Genomic DNA, 23,965 nt, shown 5'->3' with positions numbered 1-23,965 from the left:
TACTCTTCTGAATTCCTAAATCAAAAAAAAAAAGGAACTAAATAAGACACAAAAAATTGCAATATTGAGGTTTCTAAAAAGATTAATAATACTTTAGCAAGCTAATATGTGCCTGTAATATCATCACAGTTTATTGGGTTAAATGGTAAAATTAGACACTGAGAAATAAGGAACTGTCTAAAATGTGAGACAGCAGAAAATTTATTTTTAAATAGAGATGTTAAAAACTTGATTAAATGCCTTTCATTCATCAGATGGATCATCAGATAGACCAAAACTGCAGAACCATCAGTTGACTAACATAGTAGCAATGGTTTCAATTTCAAAGAGAGGTACACTACCTCCTATATTCCTTACAGATGCAGAAAGGTACAAAAGACACTAACTGCCCTGAAAACGCTCACAGTCTTCACGTGTGATCAAGGAAATTCTTCGTGTCGGTCACTGGTGAGAAAGGGTTACTAGCCCACTCCATGCTTCTGATGAACTTTCCCTTCAGGGCCTGGAGAACTTTTCTCTTGTCATAGCTTCTCCTCACCTCCCTGGAATCCAGAAGAGTCCCTTCTCTTTCAGTGGACAGCAGAATAGCTTCAAAAAAGAACCATGGGAGAAGGGGGAGCTAGGGAAATTGTCAATGCATGGATCTAGCAGTGGTAACGGCACTCTCTCTGCAGTATTGTAGACATGGTTCTGAACTGACTTGAGAAAAAAATCTTTCACTAGGCTTCTGAAGCATGGGTCACTGGAAATATTCATCTATTTAGATAGGGCAATTCTATACGGAATTGTTCTATATCAATCAGTGTGGGTTTCTTTCCCATCACCACATATTTAATGAAATGCTCAGAAACAAAGTAAAGCAAAAAAGGTAATTTTTTTTATTATATTGTTCTTTTTTTCTTTTTGGTACGCAGGCCTCTCACTGTTGTGGCCTCTCCCATTGAGGAGCACAGGCTCCGGACGCGCAGGCTCAGCAGCCATGGCTCACGGGCCTAGCCGCTCTGCGGCATGTGGGATCTTCCTGGACTGGGGCATGAACCCGTGTCCCCTGCATCGACAGGCAGACTCTCAACCACTGCACCATCAGGGAAGCCCTATATTGTTCTCTTATGTGGGCAGCATTACCACTGTAATAATAATTCTGGTATAATTATATATTTGTTAGTCATATATTTATGTTGCATAACTCTCCTGCATTATGTTAATTAATTAATTAACATAATTAATTATGTTAATTAATTAATTAACATAATTAATTAATTGTGTTGCGTAATTCAGTAAAACGTGAATTAAAAGGACTGCAATGTAGTAGGAAGGACATGCACTTGGCTAGACTTTTGATTGTAGGTGTGATAATGGCTCAGTTGCTTATTAGACATAACCCTGGGTAAGTCACTTAACTCGAACCCTCAAATTCTTCATGAGTAAAGTATGGATAATAACATATTTTCTACTTTCTTCCTAAAGCTAGTGTGGAAATAAAATAAAATAATGTAATGCAAAGGCTTGAAATTCTAAAAATCTATGTTATCTTATTTAAAAATACCTAATTATGCAAAATAGCAAAGATGAAAAGGAAAAATGGATTTCAATAGAACTCAGTAGACATGGAAAATAGCCTAAAAGAGTAAATATTTTTTCAGCTAGTTTTATGTTTGACTGAATATTTGGTGTCAACATATTGCACGTATTTGTTGCAAGGAAACACTTCATTTTAGAATTACAGTAAACAGAGATTCTGTGGACTAGTGTTAAAGAAGTATTTAAGGTAATCATGCAAAAGTAATTTTACTACCCCAACATGACTTATAAACATCTTTAGAAAATGATAACTTGGAGATACAGAAGTATAAGCAATTTCTATAGAATGGTAATACTAAAGATCATGCAAAGTAAGAAACTTGTTTCAAACGATCTTCAATTACTTTTTCTCTCACCTAACCAGAAAACTGTAAGGCAAACCTAAAAATGAGCATTTCCGTTAGGTTTGAAAATTCTATGGACAGCACAACTCTGTTCTGTTTCCCTGATAGTCTAATCAATCTAGTGTTTTTTTTTTTTAAATCAAATATTTTCTTGCCCCAATGGTTATTTTTCAGGGAAATTCTCTTTGTGTCTTTAAGAATACCAATAACTCAATACTTCAGGAAAAAGAGGGCAAGTTCCCTTCCCCCCCAAATCAAGTTGAGCTGATCCATGCATTAGATGGATTCCAGAATAATTCTGGAAAAAATGCAAACTTGGACAACAAATCATTTTTCCACTGGCTTTCATTTTAATGTTGCTTATGCTCTGTAGGAGCTGACTGAGATGAGGATATGGTTAAGATACTTTAAAAGACAAAGTACATAGGTTTGTTTTTGTTTTTTAAAAAACTGGATTTCACTTAAGGTAAGGGGAGAAACAGATTTAAGAGACTAAGCTATTCCCCTGACTACTAATTTTTAACTCCCTTATGATTAATTTAGGTAAGTCATTCTAAACCTTATGCAGAGTTTTATATTCTTTTTATTCTTTTTCCAATCTTCTCCCTTTATAAGCTTTCTCTAAGGAGTAATTATCAGTGTTAAACTCTATAGTGCTTAAAGGCAGGGTAATACTTATGAAGAGGTGAATATATGAAATCTCTATTGGCACAGAAGTAAGAAAGTATCCATCCTACTTATTATAGCAATTCAAGCTTTGGCCAAATTTCTAATTTTGGTTTCTTCCTTTCCCAGGAATGGCTACTGTTCCAGATCAGGACTTCAACTTCCAAGAGAAGAGTGATGACTAACAGAGAAGAGAAAGAAATATATTCTTAAAAATCATATAATGTAGCCTCTATACATGAGTCAACTATTCATCTGGTGGTCAATAAATGAGTTTAAAAAACTGGCAGGGTTGGACATATTGAAAAGCAGTATTTCTGTTTAATGAATGCTATGAATTATCCTCTTAAGGGATTTCAGAGGATAATTTTTATTATATAGAGTTTTTACTTGATATGTTGACTTTATTACCTAAGCCCTGAATAAAATTTCCTCAAATGTGTGTGATGCTATCTGTACATTACAATCCCAATATTTGAAAAAGATCATTAGCTGGCAGGTGGCTCTTTCAGAATGTTTTTATGGATAAGTAGAACATAAAAGGGCATACTGAACTACAAGACATACATATTGATCACCTTTCTCTCACTTTACTTAATTCACTAAATAAATCTTCAATTTATGAAACTCACTAAATGATACAGATGTACATATGACTTAAAAAAAGTCACTTTCAGAAGCCAGAAATATAGACTTTAACTAGAAAAGGAGGGAACATGTGGATTAACCAACTCTAGCATGTATCAGAACACTGTTCATTATGTTGTCTAAACAAAACAGATCACTCAGATACATAGGTGATTCTCAAATGGCCGTATTTCTTACTTTTTTAAAATGCAGCCAATGACATGAAAGAATGAATAATGGGATAATAGAAAATGTCCTTTGGAACACTCTGCCCTCTGGTGTTTAAAATGTTCATCAAAGAGGGAGTATTCTGTCATGCCGTGTATTTATTACTCTTCCAAGCTGAATACATCATTTAGGGCACATAATTTTCTATAATGAGAAAAAAAAACATGGTTTAGCATTATAATAAGCACTGTTATAATGTGAATATATATTCTATGCTAAGCTTTAGATAATCCCATACTATAATTTACTTCCTGTTTGGAGAGTCACTAAGAGGATTTCCTTTGAATCATGGATATTTACTTATTTGCCTTTTATGATGCTTTGTGACTGAAGAGTATTACTGATGACCAACATTATTTAGTACCTACATTCAGTATCTGACACTTTTTGAACTGCTCATATTCCATAGCAAGTGGGTAGATAAGTAGGGAAAACAGGGACAGTTAACTTTAAAAACAGACTTCCTAGGAACTGTGCCAGAAAATCATGGTGAGTTTCTGGGGAAATCACGAAGGAAGACTCGACAATGAAGAACTTTTTTTCTATAAACTTCACTGCCATCTTTAAAAGTGATATTCAACTCTTAGAAACATCACACACTAGCTCAAAAGGTTATCAGAGATTATCAACCAAGTAATTGCCAACTTTTTCACCTGTTAGGATTCCTTTTATTATTTCCTCCCATATAGACTTAAATTTTAAAAGGGTTTACCTGTCAAACATTTTATTTATTAATTTAAACAGAGATATAATAAACTATTAAATGGAGTTTCAAATAAATATAAGTTGATCACAGAAAGGTGATATAATTTCATCCAAAACAAAATAAGCTAGCCTGTATAATTTTATGACAAGTAAATGTATATTTTCTTTTAGGCTCTTTCAAATATTGAGAATTACATCCAGGGTGTAGTATTGAATGTAACAGAGCTTCATGGTAGTAACTGTCAAATCATACTTAAATGTTTGACACAGTAAATGCTAGGAACATAGAGAAACTCTATACAAACATTTCTGTATTCCTCTCAGCCCTAAGGTATTATTTTTCCTACTATACATATTATAGAGGAAAGAGAAGCTCAAAAAGTATTCACCTGTCCAGACATACAGCTTACAAATGAATGAGTGTAGAGTTTTAACCTGGTTCTCTGTCCAACTGGAAAGGCTGGGCTCTTGACCAGTATGGCACTATTGGTTCTTTTGGGCCTAGAGTTCTGAGCCTTAACTCTGCCACATTATAGATATATCAGTATCATTCTTCCATAAAGATCTGCTGACAACAAAACATTGCTTTATGATGGGTTCTCATTGTTAAACATTTTCCTTAATATTAACCACTTGTCCCCCCTGGAACTGTGCCTGCTGTCTGTCCCAAGATTCCCTTGGATTGACAGGTTTCACCCTTTTCCTGTTCACACAACCAGTTACATACAGCTGATCACCCTAATGTTTAGGGTCTGTTTAGACCTCCTCTTAGTGATTGTTACCAGATTGTATCTTACACTAAGTAGCCTTGAACAATGATAATAATAATATTATAATACAGATTAGAAAACATGCTCAGAGGACTTAAGTGGCTTGACCAAGGTCATACAGCTAATAAGTGGCAGAGTAAGGGCTTGAACCTTGCATAACAAGTATAACTGCCTCCCAAGTTTGCCAAGGTTAACAACAACCTGCCTCCAAGCAAGAGACATAGAACAATTACTCCCTTTTTTTGCTTTAGTCTTTTCCATTAATTACATTTAAACTAAAAAGCGTAGAATAAACATTGTTAAGAAGTCACTGAAGTCCAAGTTATGAGTTTAAAAACATATACTTGAAATCCAGGCCCACACAATTTACACTTGAGTTCTAAAAGAACATGAAGACAGGAACATGAAACTACTAATAGCATTCTCTGTAAACCCACGTAAGAAATTAGGAGGGCTACAGGACTAGAAAGTGGGAAAATATGCATTTTAAATAGTTTATAAAAAACCTTCATAAAAGGTAAAATGCTCACTAAGAGTCAATAAAGGGTCACAAAGAAAAGTAATTCCGAAATAATCTCGTGTTCATTTTGATATAGTTACTAGACTAGAAGATAAAGGAAATAACATAGACCTAGGACCATCTTGATACTGGACAGGTCTTAATGAAGTCTCTTAAGCTAGAGAAAGCAGATATGAAAATGGCTTCCCAGGATATAAAGGACTGCCATGTGAAAGAGGAGGTTCATTTATGTCATAAATAAAAAGAACTAGAACTAGCAGGTGGGAACAATAGAGGACATTTGCATATGTGTAAAGAGAAAATTGATGGTTAAAACTATTCAACAAATTAGGCTAAGTACAAAGTAGAAAGCTTGCCATCACTGAAATTTTTCACATAGAAGCCACTGACTATCCACTTAGATTGCCATGAAAATTAAATCTGCTCACTACGTAAAGCATTTCATACCGTCTGGAACAGAGAAACAGCTCAATATACATTATCTATTATTACTATAACTATTATTATCACCTAAAAGTTTAATAAAACTTGACTGTAAAATCATCTGGACCTGCTGAGTCTTAGGGTTCTTTGATTTCTATGGTTACTGGGCTAGTCATATTTTTAAGTTTACTTGAGTCAATTTTACAGTTTGTTTTCTTCCATTTATCTAGTTTTTAGGTTGTTCTGCTATAAGCCTGTATACTATATTCTGTTACAATAAAGAACATTATTATCAGCAGCTATTTCATTCCTTGTTCTATGTATCGCATATGTTATCTTTTCTCTCTCCTCTTTTCCTCTTTGGTGGAAAAATCATACCTGTCAAAGATTGTTCCACTCCCTTAATCTTTTCAGTGAACTTGTTTGTGGCTTCACTGATCAAGAATTTTTATTTTGTTTTTTAGTTTTACTCATTTTTGCTTTTAATTTTTTGATTACTTCTTTTATGTTTACTTATTCTTCTTCTATCTCCTTGAGTTAAATTAATAGTAAATTTACTTTCGGTATTTCTTGTTTTCTAATAAAAGCACTTGAACATACATACACCATATATATATGCACACTGGAAAAAAAGAAATCAATTAGCATATGATAAACACTAAGGTGAGGGTACATCTGGTTCCTCCAGGGCAACTGTGATAGAGGTAGTTGTGTTGTTCCTTTAGGATTGTAGGGTGGTGGAGTTTCTGGCTGCAGTCAGGTCTTCCTGGAGATTCTGAAAGCTATCATAACACTTCACTAAATGTCTTTCTGTTTAGACTAGCCAAGGCAACTCAGTTTTCTACAACTGAGATCCTAACCAAACAACTACTAAGATAGAAAAAGAAAGCAGGGGATCAGCTCATTTGCTTAACAGTTAAATTCTACATCAAAGAAAAGAACACCTCTCAGGAACTTTTTTTTAAAAAACACAGATGAAGACTAAAAATAACAGTTTCACAGGAAAATTATAAAAACATCGTGTTGGGAATTACCCTCATTTGTACTATATGCTATAGTTTTCCGAGAAAGACACTATTTTCTTCTAGAAAATATTAGTCTACAAATAAAAAAGAATACATTGTAGGAGGTAATGACCATTTAGAGAGATACAAGGAAATGGGAAACTGAGCACAAGTTTATAAAGAACAACTTCTCATAGGTAGGTACTGATAAGAGTTCTGTTGAAAAATACTGTCATGGTTTCTTACAATCTTGCATATACTTGGCTAAGTCAACTCAGACCCTAAAATGTGAGTATTTGACTCCAGAGGTTCCTGGGCACTGCTGATCCTCACCAGAGGATTTTGGCCCTTTCTCCGTTAAGGGACATTCTGGCATTTTTTTTCAACCTTTACCCAGTAGTGGTTGAATAGAGGTAGGAAGACAGAACTACTGTATTTCAGTGGAATATACACAGCAACACTATAGTTGCCTTAAATAATCCTACTATAAATACCACAATGGTATAAATAATGCTTTTACTCTGTATGAGTGACTTCCATTTAAATATAAAAAAATAGAAGAGAAAATTATTTGCTCTATACAAACTCTTGAGTTCCTATAAAAATCTAAAAAGAGCAGATTTAATTATGTTGCAAATTCAGCACATGCAAACATCAAATAAAGAACTCTTTATTTGATAATGTATGTTGCCATTTAGGTATTCAAAATATACATAATGACAAAGACTCTCTCCTTAACTAAAATTTAGTTAGGCTGCTCTGAGCGCCCTATCTATCTGTCTATCTATCTACCTACCTACCTACCTACCTACCTACCTATCTACACAATTTTTAAAAGTTACACTCCACTTACAGTTATTACAAAATATTGGCTCTATTCCCCATGTTGTACAGTACATCCTTGTAGCCTATCTTACACCCAGCTTAGACCAGTTGTATCAAGAATCCTGCAAAGTCAGTTCAGCAAGAACCCCACACACTTTATCTAATTCCCTGGTTTGCCTTCAGCAAACCCTTCCCCTACCCTTGAAGTCTCCACTTAGTAATTTTCTATCCACTGCCACCCTTGCCATCTTCCTCCCTGGTTATAAATCCCTAGCTGTATTTACTCCTATCCTACATGTAGTAGCATGAGTACACTAAGATAAATCAAACTGCGAAGACGAACATGATCTCTAGGCTCTTTATATTTCCAAACTGGCTTTTCAATAATTTTCTCAAGACTATATTTCCACTTTATCCAAGATATAAAATGAAAACTAACATTTATCATAACTAATAAGAACCTGCTGTATAAAAAATTAATTAAATTTAAAAAAGTAACATTTATCAATGTTTATTACATGCTAGGTTGTATGTTTAAGAAATCTTATTTAATCTTCATAGCAACCCTGTATTTTTTCTAATAAAATTTACTAAAGTACACCTTGAATTCCAGTGTTTCTAACAACTGCAAGATAATTATTCTTATGTGAAGAACATATCCTAAGTACACTATAATATATCAGACTATGTAGACTAACTATGTATAGGTTCTTTTTAATGTCAAAATAGCTGTAAGCAATCTTCCCAGGATGTCTCAGAAAGAAGTCAATGATTCCATTTTATTAATAATGTATTTTAAAATAATATTTTGGCCTTAGCTAGCATCTAAAATAACTAGGCTGTGGCATGATCAGACTGGTTATTGTAACTTATTTACCATCTAAATGGGATTGCCACTTGGTCATTACAATCTATTGGTAGCAAATACTTTAAAAATCAGGCCAAAAAATCTTTTCCCAGAGGCTAACACTAATTAGTATTCCCAGATACTAATCCTTTTGATATCAGTATTTTAAGGTTACTCCTCAGAACAGGAGAGGGACTTACTTAAGGCTATTAAATAAAGTACTTGAAGGTCATCTTCCAAAGCCTCAGAATTCATATTTGACAGCTGACACAAAGTCACCCAAATCTATTTTAAAATTATAATAATGACCATTGCTAACATTTATTGGACTACTTATTCTACACCAGATGCTGTTTTATGAGCTTTTACACAAACCAACTCATCCAATTCTCTTATAGTCCTATGAGGTAAATACTATTATTATCCTTATTTTAGAAACAAGAAAACTGAAGTACAGAGACTAAGCAACTTTGCACAAGTTGACACAATTAGGAAAGGGCAGTCAGGGTCCATTTCGTTATATTGCCTCATGAGATACACTGGGTTTTACACATAAAAATACAAACATGATAGAAGGATATACAACAAAATTCATGTCATTCTCCTCCTGCTTTTGAGTTAGAGCTATAGTATCTCCACTCCACCACCAAATGAACACACCTGTGATGTGTGTATGTTTGCATATCATTTTAAAACACAAGTGGATTACTATTATTGATATTTAGATTTTCACTACATAAACAATATTATATACACATACACACATATACATTTCAAATTTGTTCAAATTTATTTATAAAATACAATCTTAGCAATAAAACTATTGTGTCAAAGATTATGTGCATTACAATTTTGATACATATTTCAAACTGTTCTACAAAAAGGGTGTACTGGAACTTCCCTGGTAGCGCAGTGGTTAAGAATCCACCTGCCAATGCAGGGGACATGGGTTCGATCCCTGGTCCGGAAAGATCCCACATGCCGTGGAGCAACTAAGCCCATGGCCAAAACTACTGAGCCTGCGCTCTAGAGCCTGCAAGCCACAACTACTGAAGCCCGCACGTCACAACTACTGAAGCCCACATGCCTAGAGCCCGTGTTCCACAACAAGAGAAGCCACCACAATGAGAAGCCCATGCACTGCAACAAAGCGTAGCCCCTGCTTGGCACAACTGGAGAAAGCCCGTGCACAGCAACCCAACGCAGCCATAAATAAATAAATAAATTTTAAAAAACTTTAATAAAAAAAAAGGGTGTACCAATTTACAGCCCTACTAACAGTATGAATACTCAAAATTTAGCTTTTACTAAACCTACAGTGTACATAGTAGGCAGACAGTGTAAATTCATTAAGTGTTGAATGAGTGAGCTACTGGCACTCGCAATTATCTATATTTTAAGAAGTATGCTGAGGGGCTTTATGATATTATGAACAAAAGCATCTGGAAAAGGTCACTGAGTAAGAATCCAGAGAACGGGGCAATCCCATGACCACAGTTACTGGGGCCAACGGTGTGTCTCTGCACACTCTCTTCCACGCCTCCCCCAGTGCAGAGCAACATCCACTGAGCAAGTGAACCTTGAGGCTTGACTAACCTCTAGGTCTTCTAGTTTCCCTATATTGGCTTAAACCATTTGGCTATGTTACTTTTTTTAACAAAAAAGTCTTAAGCGATATACCAGATGCCTTGGGTGAGTTGGTTAAGTTCTCTAAACCTCAATTTTTTCATTGGTAAAATGAGACACATTTAGGGTTTAAAGGCCTAGGTATTAATCTTGGCTCTGACTGTTTCCTAGTTGTATCATTTTGAGCAAGACATTTTACCTCTCTAAGATTTAATTTATTCATGTGTAAAATTGAGATACACGTGAAGAATACGTGAGTTGACATGTGTATGTCAACACAACAGGCACTCAAATGAGAATTATTATCATTATTACTATTACTCATTAAAAAGTATAATTTTTAAAACGTGCAAAGTTTTAAAGTTCCAAATTGGTGTCTAATGCTAAAAGAAATTTTTAAAAACTTCTCACCAAATTTAACAATTTTGTTAACAATAACAGCGAACACATTCTGAGCATTTATTATTTGCCAAACACAGTTTTAATCAAGTATTAAGCAATGTGATAACCATCAATGGGTTATAGACCTGACTATCCATGAGGTAGGAGGTACTGTTAACCCCATTTTGCAGATGAAGAAACAGAAGCAGGTAGTAAAGTGACTTTCTCAGAGCTGGGATACAAACTCAAGCAGTATGACCACAGAGCCTGTTTTTCTCTTGATCACTTTTACAGTAACTTGTTTTTGTACAGGATAGAGCTATACATATTCTAAATATACATATTTATATATATATATATATATATATATATAAAGTTAGTTTTCCAGCTTCAAATTACATGTCTTTACTCTTGAGCAAACCTTTCCCCATTCTCACTCCCTCGAGACTAAAGAGAAGTCAAAGTATTTGGAAATGGATCTTCATATACACCTCTGTGTATAAAACAAATACGTTGAGAGTACAAAGGTTATATAATAATAGGAAAAGTTGCTCCATTATGTTTTACGAGATAAAACAAAAAAAAAAAAGATTAATTGTCTTTTCAACCTCTACTAACTTGTTAGAAGTTAAAGATCTATTAAAGATCAGGAAAACACACCCAAGGTTAATGGGATACTCCAGACACCCATACCCTCTACTCTGAGCACATGTGTCACCAAGATCTGATTAAAAGCTAAATCAGATCATATTATTCCCATTCCAGCTCTGCTTAGAATCCTACAGAGTAGATTCCTTACCATGATTCTAAAAACTCTGGCTTCTGCCTACCTCTTCAATTATTTCATACTCCCCTCCCCTCTGACTTATTTTGCTGACAACACACCTGCCTTCTTTCTAATCCTTGAATATGCCAACGCTGCTTTCTACTTTAGGACTTTTGTTCTCGCTGTTCCCTCTGCCTGGAAGGCTCTAATCCCAGATCTTCCCATGGCTGGCTTCTTTTTGTTATTCAGACCTCAGTTCAAATACCTCCTTCTCCGACTCTCCCTGATCACTTCATAGAAAGAACCTACCTCTACCCCAGTCTTTCTCTATCCCTTTTCCTACTTTATCACCTTCACAGTACTAGTTACTATCTAAAATTATTTATTTATTGGTTATATGTTTATTATCAGTCTCCCTCCCAAATGGAATATAAATACCTTGAAGGCAGGAGATTCAACTCTATTTACTGTATCTAGAGCAGTGCCTGGCATATAGTAGGTCCTAAACAAATTATTTGTTTAGTGATTAAGTGAAAAGCACAGAAGAATAATGAGCAAACTACCCTGACCATAGCAGAGACAGGGGACTAAATATTAGAAAGTCAGAAAGAAAACAGAAGAAAATAACTATTCTGGCCCTACTTATTCGGTTTGGTTGTAATACGAATACAAGAAAGATAAGGTAGTTGGAAGTTTAAATGAATGGAAATGCATAAATTAGTTACTGTAGCCCTAATGGCCATATTAATGTATTTTGTTAAGAACCATTCTCTGAAGGACATTTCCTTATGGTCAGTTAATCTTTTCCCATACAAAGTTCTTTTTACTTATTTATAACAAAATATAATTAGGAAAGGAAAGATAACTGATGAATAATCTACTAAATAATTTTTTTTCTTTTTCTTGAGGTACGCGGGCCTCTCACTGTTGTGGCCTCTCCTGTTGTGGAGCACAGGCTCCGGACGTGCAGGCTCAGCGGCCATGGCTCACAGGCCTAGCCGCTCCGCGGCATGTGGGATCTTCCTGGACCGGGGCACGAACCCGTGTCCCCTGCATCGGCAGGCGGACTCTCAACAACTGTGCCACCAGGGAAGCCCCTAAATAATATTTTTAATTTAAATTTCAAAGTAATTTAATTCCAGGTTAAACCAGAAAATTCTTATCATCTAATTCACCTGGCAGAAAATTGGCCACAGAAAAATTTTCATGGCATCCTCTTTCAGGAGAGAGATTTCTTTCATTCAGATATTTAAAAATGCATTCTCAAACTTCAAATTCTTAGGCCTCTGACAACCTCTTCAGTAAATAAAATTATTTGAGAGGATGCTTATACTTCGAGCACTGTAAAATTAAAACTGAATAGTTCATACCTGTAATTAACCAAGTGTACTTCCTATTACTGCTTCCCTGTACTATCTCTGTGATATCAGGCATGTTGTTGACTTTGTTAGTATATGTATTTATCTTTTAGGTCATCTAAAGGTTGTCTATTTAAGTTAAAGTTCAAACTGAGATAGGCTAATGGGGTAGGAAAGTGCTATCTCTAAAACCTCAGGCAATTCAGCTAACTTCTATAAGGAAACTGAATTTTTCTTACTATTTCTTCCAATATGTGTAGTAAAAAGAAGCACATCACTTGACAGCCATCAGATTTGATTATTTGTATTTTCAGTAATCAATAATACCTTAAACTGTAAAAAAAAAAAAGCAGGGATTTCAAAGCATTGAAATTTTTATTCAAGCCCAATCACATAAAACTTACCCTGTTTTTAGATAACAGAAGGAATAAGTATTTTAGTAAAATGTTATTAAGCTACTTTACTGATTTTTACCTAATGACCCAAGAATCAAAGTAGACTTTGACTCAGTCATTTGAAGATGCCTAAAAAAACAATAAAAAATATAAGAGGCATAACTTATGCTTTGTGCAGGTTGTAAAGAAGTGTAAGTTATGCTCTGTGGAACTACAGAATAAAGAAATACTATTATTTTAATGAAAATTATAAACATTGTAAAAGTTCCATTCAAAATAGATGGAAGAGTGAAAAATCTCATTTCCCCCTCTATCATCTTATTTTCTTTTGAATTGTCATTCGATAATCAACACTACTGTCTAACTCAATGCCAGACACATAGGAGGAAGTCAATATAGGCTTTGGGAATGACTTCATTTCTTGCCTCCATACACTCATAATCCATTCAACACCAGTCAACTTCCTGATGTTGATATAAACCAATAATGTTAAAAGAAACCTGACAAAGTGATCCAGGTGTACATATTTTCGCACATAAGTATCATTTAATATATTAACATTTCTTCCCTGAAAAAGCTTTAAGGGATAAAAGTTCATTTAATCAAGACACAGTTTCACACCTAACAACTAGACCTGACTGCACAATACATACTGTGAGATCATATTAAAGTTAATCCACAACTTATCAATTATGGTAAATATCCTAACAAGTTGGACTGTACCATGGAGAGGTAACTATCTAGATCAGCTTTTAAAAACAGGTATGAAATATACACATCAGGATTTCAAACTGACGTACCTTTGCTAAACTATGAAGCGTTTCTTATTCTAGAATTACAATATCTCCATTTGGTAATCTGACACGAACAAGCTGATAAATGCAATCAGAACAACAGTATATTCTGGCAAAGCTGAAAATTTCCTGAAAGCCTAGAAAAATATGTCTACAACAGATGGATCATTTAGGAAATAAATACAACAATCTGTCAAATGGAGCACTATTCTAATTCCCTAAACTAAAATCGGTAGGAGCTCCACTTTCCAAGAGTCTGTGACATTAGTAAGGCCAAAGAGGAAAAACCTATAGCTGCACATAAACATATCTGATATGACCTAGAGTGCCACACTGTTAGGTTTCCTGTTAAATATACTAAATTTAGGTAAAGTCCTTACCAGTTAACTTCTTCACAGGTTGGAGCCGAACACTGATAGACTGATGTGTGAGTAAGGGGGAGGATGGAAGAGAGCGAGACATGCCCTCCATAATCCGAATGTGCTGCATACCTTCACTCACTGGAAGTGGTGGGACGGCGTAGTCTGGCTCAAAAGCACAGTCGCTTTCTGTGGAGATGCCACCTGTTACATAGAAGAGAATGGGAGAAAAGAGCTGGTGAGAAAATATTCTTCTACTAAAATTCTTCTCTATTAAAATTTATCTTTTTGGATGACTCAGCACAGTGTACACTGATATTGATTTTTCACTGTGAAAAGAAAATAAGGAATTCCCAACACACAGATTCATTTCTACGTAACTGGGTACTTAACTTCAGGTCCAGCACTAGGAAACTGAACATGAATAAGACAGGATTCCTCCTCGTAAGGGGCTCACTGTCTCATGAACAACGTAGTCATATAAAAAGTAATTACAGTACAATGCAACAAGTGTTACGATTACAGCAATGGTCTTCAGTTGTCCCTGAGAAGACAAACATGGAAGAAGATATTCCCCTGCTTGACAATCCAATCTGTGCAATTCCTAGTAGGATCACTGTAACCCTATTTCTTATTCTCTTTCTCCAAGAATGTACCTGAAAATATAAATGGGTAAGACTAACATTATATGGTGATTTTTGAATCTGCTCAAACATTTAAAAAAAGAGTAAATGATATGCTGTTTACTTCCACTTACGTACTGTTGACTTCTACTTCCGGCAATGGCAGATTATATACTTCAGACCAACCTTTCCCTAAGAAAACTACAACTATATACATTTTAAAAATCTTCCTGAAGGCACTGGAGAGTTAATAGCATGATGAAGAATTACAAGAAGACTGAGACCTGGTATTTGGGGCCACTTTTTACTTTGTGGCATCTGAAAGGCTAAGAAGCCATTGACAGTTTTACAGAGCTGGGAAGACAAGTACTGGAATGGCTGGAGAACCAAGTTGCGAAGGGGGAGCTGGTGTAACTCCAACACTTTTGTTTGGAACCCCAAAGGGCTACATTCTAGGAGTGTGTATAAACCAAAACTAGGGACTTCCCTGGTGGCGAGTGGTTAAGAATCTGCCTGTCAATGCAGGGAACACGGGTTCGAGCCCTGGTCCGGGAAGATCCCAGATGCCACGGAGCAACTAAGCCCATGTACCACAACTACTGAGTCTGTGCTCTAGAGCCCACATGCCACAACTACGGAGCCTGCATGCCACAACTACTGAAGCCCACACACCCTAGAGCCTATGCTCCTCAACAAGAGAAGCCACCGCAATGAGAAGCCTGCACACCACAACAAAGAGTAGCCCCTGCTCTCTGCAACTAGAGAAAGCCCACATGCGGCAAGAAAGTCCCAACACAGCCAAAAATAAATTAATTAATTTATTTTAAAAAAAACAACAACAAAAAAACTAGACTGGCCTTTACAGGACTGAAGCTCAGCTCCAAATGTCTACCACAAAATTTAATTAAGGCAATCTTGGATTGCTAGTCCCTGCCAAAAACAAACATAAATCTTCTTAGAAGAAGATAACATCATCACAGATCTCAAAATACTTCCACAATTTTTCACATACAATATCTGGTCCTTAACTAACAATAACAAAAAGAGAACATGAAAAAAGCAAATCAGAAAGATCATGCAAAATAAAGTCTTAGAGGGAATACAGACTATGGAACAATAAGACACAGAATTTAAACTAGTATGCTTAACACCAAAAAGATTAAAATACTTAGGAATGAATTTAACCAAGGAGGTGAAAGATCTGTACATTGAGAACTATAAGACACTGATGAAGAAACTGAAGACACAAATATATGGAAAGATATCCTGTATTCATGGACTGTAAGAATTAATATTGTTAAAATGTCCATACTACCCAAAGTAATCTACAGATCCAATGTAATCCCTATCAAAATTCCAATGGCATTTTTTCACAGAAATAGAAAAAGCAACTCTAAAATTTGCATGGATCCACAACAGACTCTGAATAGCTAACGTAATCAAGTAATCTTGAGCAAGAAGAACAAAACTGGTGGCATAACACACTTCCTAATTTCAAGTTATATTACAAAACAGTAGGAAGACAATTTGGTACTAGCACAAAAACAGACACATAGATCAATGGAACAGAATAGAGAACCTAGAAATAAACCCATGCATATACGGTCAACTAATCTTTGACAAAGGCACCAAGAATATACAATGGGGAAAGGATAGTCTCTTCAATAACTAGCATTGGAAAAACTGAATATCCACATGCAAAAGAATGAAACTGGATCCTTATCCTATACCATACACAAAAATCAACTGAAAATGGGTTAAAACTTAAACCTAAGACCTGAAACCATAAAGCTCTTAGAAGAAAACACAGGGGAAGAAGTCCATGAAATTCATCTTGAAAATGATTTTTTTGGATTTGACATCAAAAGCACAAGCAACAAAAACACAAGTAAAGTAAGTGAGACTATATCAAACTAAAAAGTTTCTGCACAGCAAAGGAAACCATCAACAAAATGAAAAGGTAACCTACAGAATGGGAGAAAATGTTTGCAAACCATGTATCTGATAAGGGGTTAATACTAAAAATATGTAAAGAGCTCATACTCAATAGCAAAATAAAACAAACAAACAAAAAAACCTAAATAAAAAATGGGCAGGATTTCCCTGGTGGTGCAGTGGTTAAGAATCTGCCTGCCAACGCAGGGGACGTGGGTTCGAGTCCTGGTCCAGGAAGATCCCACATGCCGCGGAGCAGCAAAGCCCATGCACCACAACTACTGAGCCTGCACTCTAGAGCCCGTGAGCCAGAACTACTGAAGCCTGCGTGCCTAGAGCCCGTGCTCCTCAACAAGAGAAGCCACTGCAAGGAGAAGCCCACGCCCCACTACAAAGAGTAGCCCCCACTCACCACAACTAGAGAAAGCCCACGCACAGCAACGAAGACCCAACACAGCCAAAAAAATAATTATAAATAAATAAATTTTTTTTTAAATGGGCAAAGGACCTGAATAAATATTTTCCAAAGAAGACATACGAATGGCCAACAGGCACATGAGAATGTACTCAACATGAACAATCATCAATCACAAAAATCAAAATCACAATGAGATACTACCTCACACCTGTTAGGACAGCTATTACCAAAAAGTCAAAAGATAGTAAGTATTGGCAATGATGCAGAGAAAAAGGAACCCCTGTACACTGTTGGTGGGAATGTGAATTGGTACAACCATTACAAAAAACAGTATGGAGATTCCTCAAAAAATTAAAACTAGAACTACCATATGAACCAGCAAACCTACTTCTGAGTATATATCAAAAGAAAGTAAAATTACTGTTTCAAAGAGATACTTGCACTCCCATGTTCACTGCAGCATTATTCAAAGTAGCCACAATATAGAAACAATTTCAGTGTCTGTCAATGGATGGATGGATGAAGAAAATGTGATTTTACAAACACACACGCACACACCCTCTCTCACTCTCTCTCTCTCTCTCTCTCCCTCCCTCCCTCCCTCCCTCTCTCTGAGGAATATTATTCAGCCTTAAAAAAGAAGGAACTCCTTCCACTTGCAACAACAGGGATGAACCTGGAGGACATTATGCTAAGTGAAATAAGCCACCAGACACAGAAAGAAATAATCTCTATGTAATCTCACTTATATGTGGAATCTAAAAAATAAGGTCAAAATCATAGTAGTAGAGAGGAGAATGGTGGTGGCAAAAGGAGATGTTGGTCAAAGGGTAAAAACTTTCAGTTATTAGATGAATAAGTTCTGGAGACCTAATATACATCATGGCTCCTAGACACAGTCAATTACTGAGTCAAAAGTGCTGAGAGTTTCTATTGAGAAATACTGACCAAATGCTGTATTAAAATTGTGTGTCATGTTACGTAAAAAGAAAAAAATTAACATGCTTAATATATATATATTTTTTTGCGGTACGTGGGCCTCTCACTGCTGTGGCCTCTCCCGTCGTGGAGCACAGTCTCTGGACGCGCAGGCTCAGTGGCCATGGCCCATGGACCCAGCTGCTCCGCGGCACGTGGGATCCTCCCGGACCGGGGCACGAACCCGTGTCCCCTGCATCGGCAGGCGGACTCTCAACCACTGCGCCACCAGGGAAGCCCAACATGCTTAATATTTAAAGAAAGTAAAAGTTTAGAATTTCAGCAATGAATTATGAAAATAAAAACTCAATAGGTGGATTGAAAAAACAGATTAGACACAGATGAAGAGAGAATTAGCAAACTGGAAGATAAAACATTTGTGCATCAAAGGACACTATCAAGAGAGTGAAAAGACAACCCTCAGAATGGTAGAAAATATTTGCAAATCATTTATCTGATAAGAGTCTAGAATTGAGGGGACTTCCCTGGCAGCCCAGTGGTTAAGACTCCGTGCTTCCACTGAAGGGGGCACAGGTTCAATCCCTGGTTGGGGAACTAAGATCCCACATGCCAGAGTGGCACAGCCAAAAAAAGTTTTTAAAATAAAAAACTTAAAAAAAAAAAGAGTCTAGAATCAAGAACATAAAAAGAACTCCTAGTACTCAACCACAAAAAGAGACACAATGCAATTTAAAAGTAGGCAAAAAACTTGAGCAGACATTTCTCCAAAGAGAAATGTACAATACAAATGGACAATAAGCTCATAAAAAGATACTCATATCATCATTCATTAAAGAAATGCACATCAGAGCCACAATGAAATACCATTTCACACCCAGTAGAATGGCTATTAAAACAACAACAACAAAGAAGTGTTGGTAAGGATGTGGAGAAATTAGAACCTTCATACATTGCTGGTGGGAATATAAGATGGTACAGCTGCTGTGTAAAACAGTTTGGCAGTTCCTCAAAAAGTTAGACACAGAATTACCATACAACCCAGCTATTCCTCTTCTATGTATATACCCAAAGGCAATGAAAACAGGTTTTCAAGCAAAAACCTGAACATGAATGTTCACAGAAGCATTATTCATAATAGCCAAAAAGCAGAAACAACTCAAATGTCATTAATTGATGAATCAATAAACAAAATGTGGTATATCTATAAAATGAAATATTATTTAGCAATAAAAATAATGAAGGCTTGATTCATGCCACAACACTGATAAACTTTGAAAACATTCTACTAAGTGTAAGAAGCCAGACAAAAACAATGCCACATGTTGTATGAGTCCATTTATATGAAATGTTCAGGATAAGCAAATCCAGACAGAAAGTAGATTAGTGGTTGCCAGGGATGACTACAGGAATGAGGAGTGACTGCTTAATAGGTACAGGGTTTCCTTTTGGGGTGATGGATTATATAGCAGTGATGGTTGCACAACACTGTAAATGTACTAAAACCAGTGAATTGTACACATTAAAATGGTTAAAATGGTAAGTTACCTCAATTAAAAAATATTACGTAGATATTTACCACCTACTCACATATTTATTCAAACCAGAAGACTAGTAATCATTCATTTCTTCCCATCACATCCCTTTGCAACAAATGCAATAGCTATTCTGCAGAGTAACAACCTCATATAGAGTTCAAATCTACCATGTTCTCTTCATTTCTCCTATCACTACCATAGTCCAGATCACTACTATCTTTCCCCCAAACTTCTGTTGGTGGAAATCTAGGACTTATTCCTTATCTTTGGATTTCAAAACTTTTACCAGAATAGGTCTTAACTTTTTATTTCTCATTAGTCACTGGGTCCTTTCCTTTACTATATTGACCAATTATTTTCTTCCAACCGTTCTCTTCTCTTTCTCTCTGGAACTGTGATCAGATGAAATCTCCTAGACCTATTTCACAAGTCTCTTTATTAATAGATTTCTAATCTTTGGGCTTTCATGAATAGACATGAGACTGATTTATATGGAATTATAGTATTTTACAGGTTTACAAAGAGGTATGTCATTAGTGTAATAATTCCCTAATTAAAGAAAAATCAGCACTAGATTGTTTAAAGACAATATACCTAGAAGAATGCATTTGATTTAGTGAAGTATCTCTTTTCATTTGAAATGTTCTAATGTTAAAACTTAGCTGATAATTTTAGAATCTAATAATACTCCTTAAGGAATAATACTGCAATTAGTCCAGTATGGATGTCCTAGTTTACTTTTTTGCTTAAAAATATTTTCCTCTATCTTCTCTGCCCTATAAATACAGAGAAAAAACTAAAAATATATGTTTTTCAAGTAAAGAAAAGTACTGGTATGCATGAACAGAATTGGACTGCATTAGTCATTTTTTCTTGGGTAACTAACAACCTCAAAATCTCTGTAGTCTACAACATTCACTTTTATGCTCATGAGTCTGTAGATTGACTGTGGGTCAGCTGATCTTGGTTGGGTTATCAAGTTCAGAACTATTCCAATGTGTCATTCATATTGGGCCTAGTCACTGAAGGGGCAGTGAATATGTGGGGCACATTCTTGTCATGGTAGATCACAGGGCTGCAGGAGACCAAGTTAAATCAGAGGAGCATATTTAAGACCTCTGTTCACTAATATTTTACTGGTCCATGCAAGTCCAAGAACAACATCAATGGGGCATGGAAATACACCTGGTGCATTTCAGTGGGAACCACTGAAAAGCTGCATAGCAAAAGAAATGGATGTATAATTTTATAACAGGAAGGAAGTAAAAAATTTGAAATCCAATTTACCAGGACTTCCCTGGTGGTCCAGTGGCTAAGACTCCACACTCCCAATGCAGGGGGTCCGGGTTCAATCCCTGGTCAGGGAACTAGATCCCACTTGCCGCAAATATAGAGTTCGCATGCCGCAACAAAGATCCCGCATGCAGCAATGAAGACCCCCGTGCAGCAACTAAGACCCGGCACAGCCAAGTAAAAAAATAAACGTTAAAAAAAAAAAAAGAAATCCAATTTACCAAGCATGTAAGATGATATTTACTGGTACTCCAAATTACTCAATCTTCATTTTCCTACCACTCACTTTTCCTGCTATAATCAACTGAATAAAAGTTACTGAAATAATGTGATAGAGATATGGCAGAATAAAATAAACTGCTAATGTGACAGAAAAATTCAGTTTTGCTGGATACCCGGAGATTAGATATTCAAAAGTTGAATTAAGATAGCACAGGGAGGGCTTCCGTGGTGGCACAGTGGTTAAGAATCCGCCTGCCAATGCAGGGGACACGGGTTTGAGCCCTGGTCCAGGAAGATCCCATTAGTTGCCACGGAGCAACTAAGCCGTACGCCACAACTACTAAGCCTGTACTCTAGAGCCTGAGAGCCACAACTACTGAGCCCACACCCATAAAGCCCATGCTCCGCAACAAGAGAAGCCACCACAATGAGAAGCCTGTGCACAGCAATGAAGAGTAGCCCCCACTCCCTGAAACTAGAGAAAGCCTGCATGCAGCAACGAAGACCCAACGAAGCCAAAAATAAATAAATAAAATAAATAAATTTCTTTTAAAATAAAATAAAGATAGCACAGGGATATCAAGTATATGACACTAAAGAAATGTTAGGAGTAATTATGACTCAAAAAAATTTCAGTCCTAAGTCTTATATTTAGTACAGATGATTACGAGATATTAAAGTTCAAGTTAATAAAGAAATTCTTTAGCTGAAGGCCGTACCTATTCTACAGAACTGCCTTCTAATTTTTCAAGTTACATAAATAACCACAAATAAAACTTATAAATCAAAAGCCTCTAGCATGATAATTCATTAAACTGTATACATTACTTATGAATTTTCCAGTTTATATGTTATTAAAAGTTATTTTAAAAAGTACACAGAGAAACAAAACAAAACAGAGCATGGTGATAAACTAGTCCCTAAAGTCAAAGGGCTTTTACATATTTCAGAAACAAAGGGGTTTTGCCTGAAATTATTCCAAATATCATTTTAACTTACAGCACTCGGTGACTCAGTAATAGTCTCATAACGTGCCCATAATATCGGGCAGGAAACAGGCCAAGAGAAGTGTAATAGCTAGTACGGGGTCATGTAATCAGACAGCATGCCTTCCTATGCAGAAAATTTTAAGTAATCTAGAAAAAATTCCACTAGAAAAAAACAAGTGAGTTAGACAAACTCAAAGATTACAGAGTCCGTATACAAGAAGCAAATTTCCAGCAATGAATATGCAGAAAATTAAAAAAAATTTAAACCAGTAACACCACAACAGCACCATTAAAAACATGAAATAATTAGGAAGAAATCTAACAATATATGTACAATATTTGTATGCTGAAAACTACAAAACACTGATGAAAGACATCAAAGACCTAAATGGAGAGATATACTATTGACCTGTTCATGGATCTGAAGATTTTAGGATGCTAGGTCTCAAAGTGATCTACGGGTTTAAAGCGATCCTAATGAAAATCCAGCAGTCAATTATTCTGGTAGAAATCAAAAAGCTGATTTTAAACTCATGTAAAAACAAAGGGACTAGGATAGATAAAATAATTTTGAACAGTAAAATCAAAGTTTGGAGTCTCACAGCACCTCATTTCAAGACTAATGTGAAGTTACTGTAATCCAGACAGTATGTGGTATTGGTAAAAGAATGGACACAAAATCAATGGAACACAACAACTCAGAGGCACTGGTAAAGTTCACAGTCCAGGGGCACAGGCTCACCAAAAGACTGAGACCTAATCATAGCTACAGAATGCTTCCCACCCCACTCCCACCTAAAATTACATTACCATTTGCCACAGTTCATTTTATCCAGTACACCATATTCACCTTTCAGCAGAAACTTACATGGCATACTAAAAGTTAAAAAAAACAAACAAATAAACAAAAAACAGTATGAAGAGACAGTGCACGCATCAGAACCAGCCTCAGACATGGCAAAGATGTTGGAATTATAAAACTGAATTAAAAAAATGAAATAGGTATAATTCTAACAAAATATACAGAAGATCTATATGAGGAAGACTACAAAACTCTGATGAAAGAAGTCAAAGAAGATCTAAATAAATGGAGAGAAACTCCATGTTCATGGATACAAAGCATCAATACTGTCAAAATGTCAATTCTCCCCAAACTGATCTAGCAGACTTAATGCAAACCCAATCAATATTTGTTGATGTTGAAAAACTGATTCTAGAGACTTCCCTGGTGGTCCAGTGGTAAAGAATCCACCTTACAATGCAGGGGACACAGGTTTGATCCCAGGTCGGGGAACTAAGATCCCACACACGATGCTGCGGGGCAACTAATTCCATGCGCCACAACTACTGAGCTTGTACGCCTCAACTAGAGAGCCCACGTGCTGCAAACTACAGAGCCCACGTGCTCTGAAGCCTGCGTGCCGCAAGTAGAGACAGAAAACCCACACACCACAACTAGAGAGAAGCCCGTGCACAGCAACAAAGAGCCCATGTGCCACAACGAATGATCCTGCATGCCTCGACGAAGATCCCATGTGCCACAACTATGACCAGATGCAGCCATAAAAATTAAATAAATAAGAAAGAAAAACTGATTCTAAAATTTATATGGAGAGGCAAAAGACCCAGAATACCCAACTCAATATTTGAAGGGGAAGAACAAAGATGGAGGACTGACACTACTGAACTTCAAGATGTACTATAAAGCTACAGTAATCAAGGCAGTGTGGTACTGATGAAAGAACAGACAGACAAATCAATGGAACAGAATAGAAAGCCCAGAAATAGACCT

The 23,965-nt window shown here is 36.1% G+C and overlaps 1 protein-coding gene across 1 annotated transcript in view; it reads right to left on the bottom strand.

Annotated features, from left to right (window-relative positions):
- TANC2 (tetratricopeptide repeat, ankyrin repeat and coiled-coil containing 2) overlaps nucleotides 1-23,965 on the bottom strand; it is a 361,552-nt gene that overhangs the window by 232,112 nt on the left and 105,475 nt on the right. The window contains exon 4 of the mRNA XM_060133247.1: nucleotides 14,241-14,423. Within this exon, the coding sequence (XP_059989230.1) occupies nucleotides 14,241-14,423 (183 nt within the window). The remainder of the gene's footprint in view (nucleotides 1-14,240; nucleotides 14,424-23,965) is intronic.

This window comes from Lagenorhynchus albirostris, chromosome 20, assembly GCF_949774975.1.
Source record: "Lagenorhynchus albirostris chromosome 20, mLagAlb1.1, whole genome shotgun sequence".
Taxonomy (NCBI): domain Eukaryota; kingdom Metazoa; phylum Chordata; class Mammalia; order Artiodactyla; family Delphinidae; genus Lagenorhynchus; species Lagenorhynchus albirostris.
This window is presented reverse-complemented; position numbering and strand designations above follow the sequence as displayed.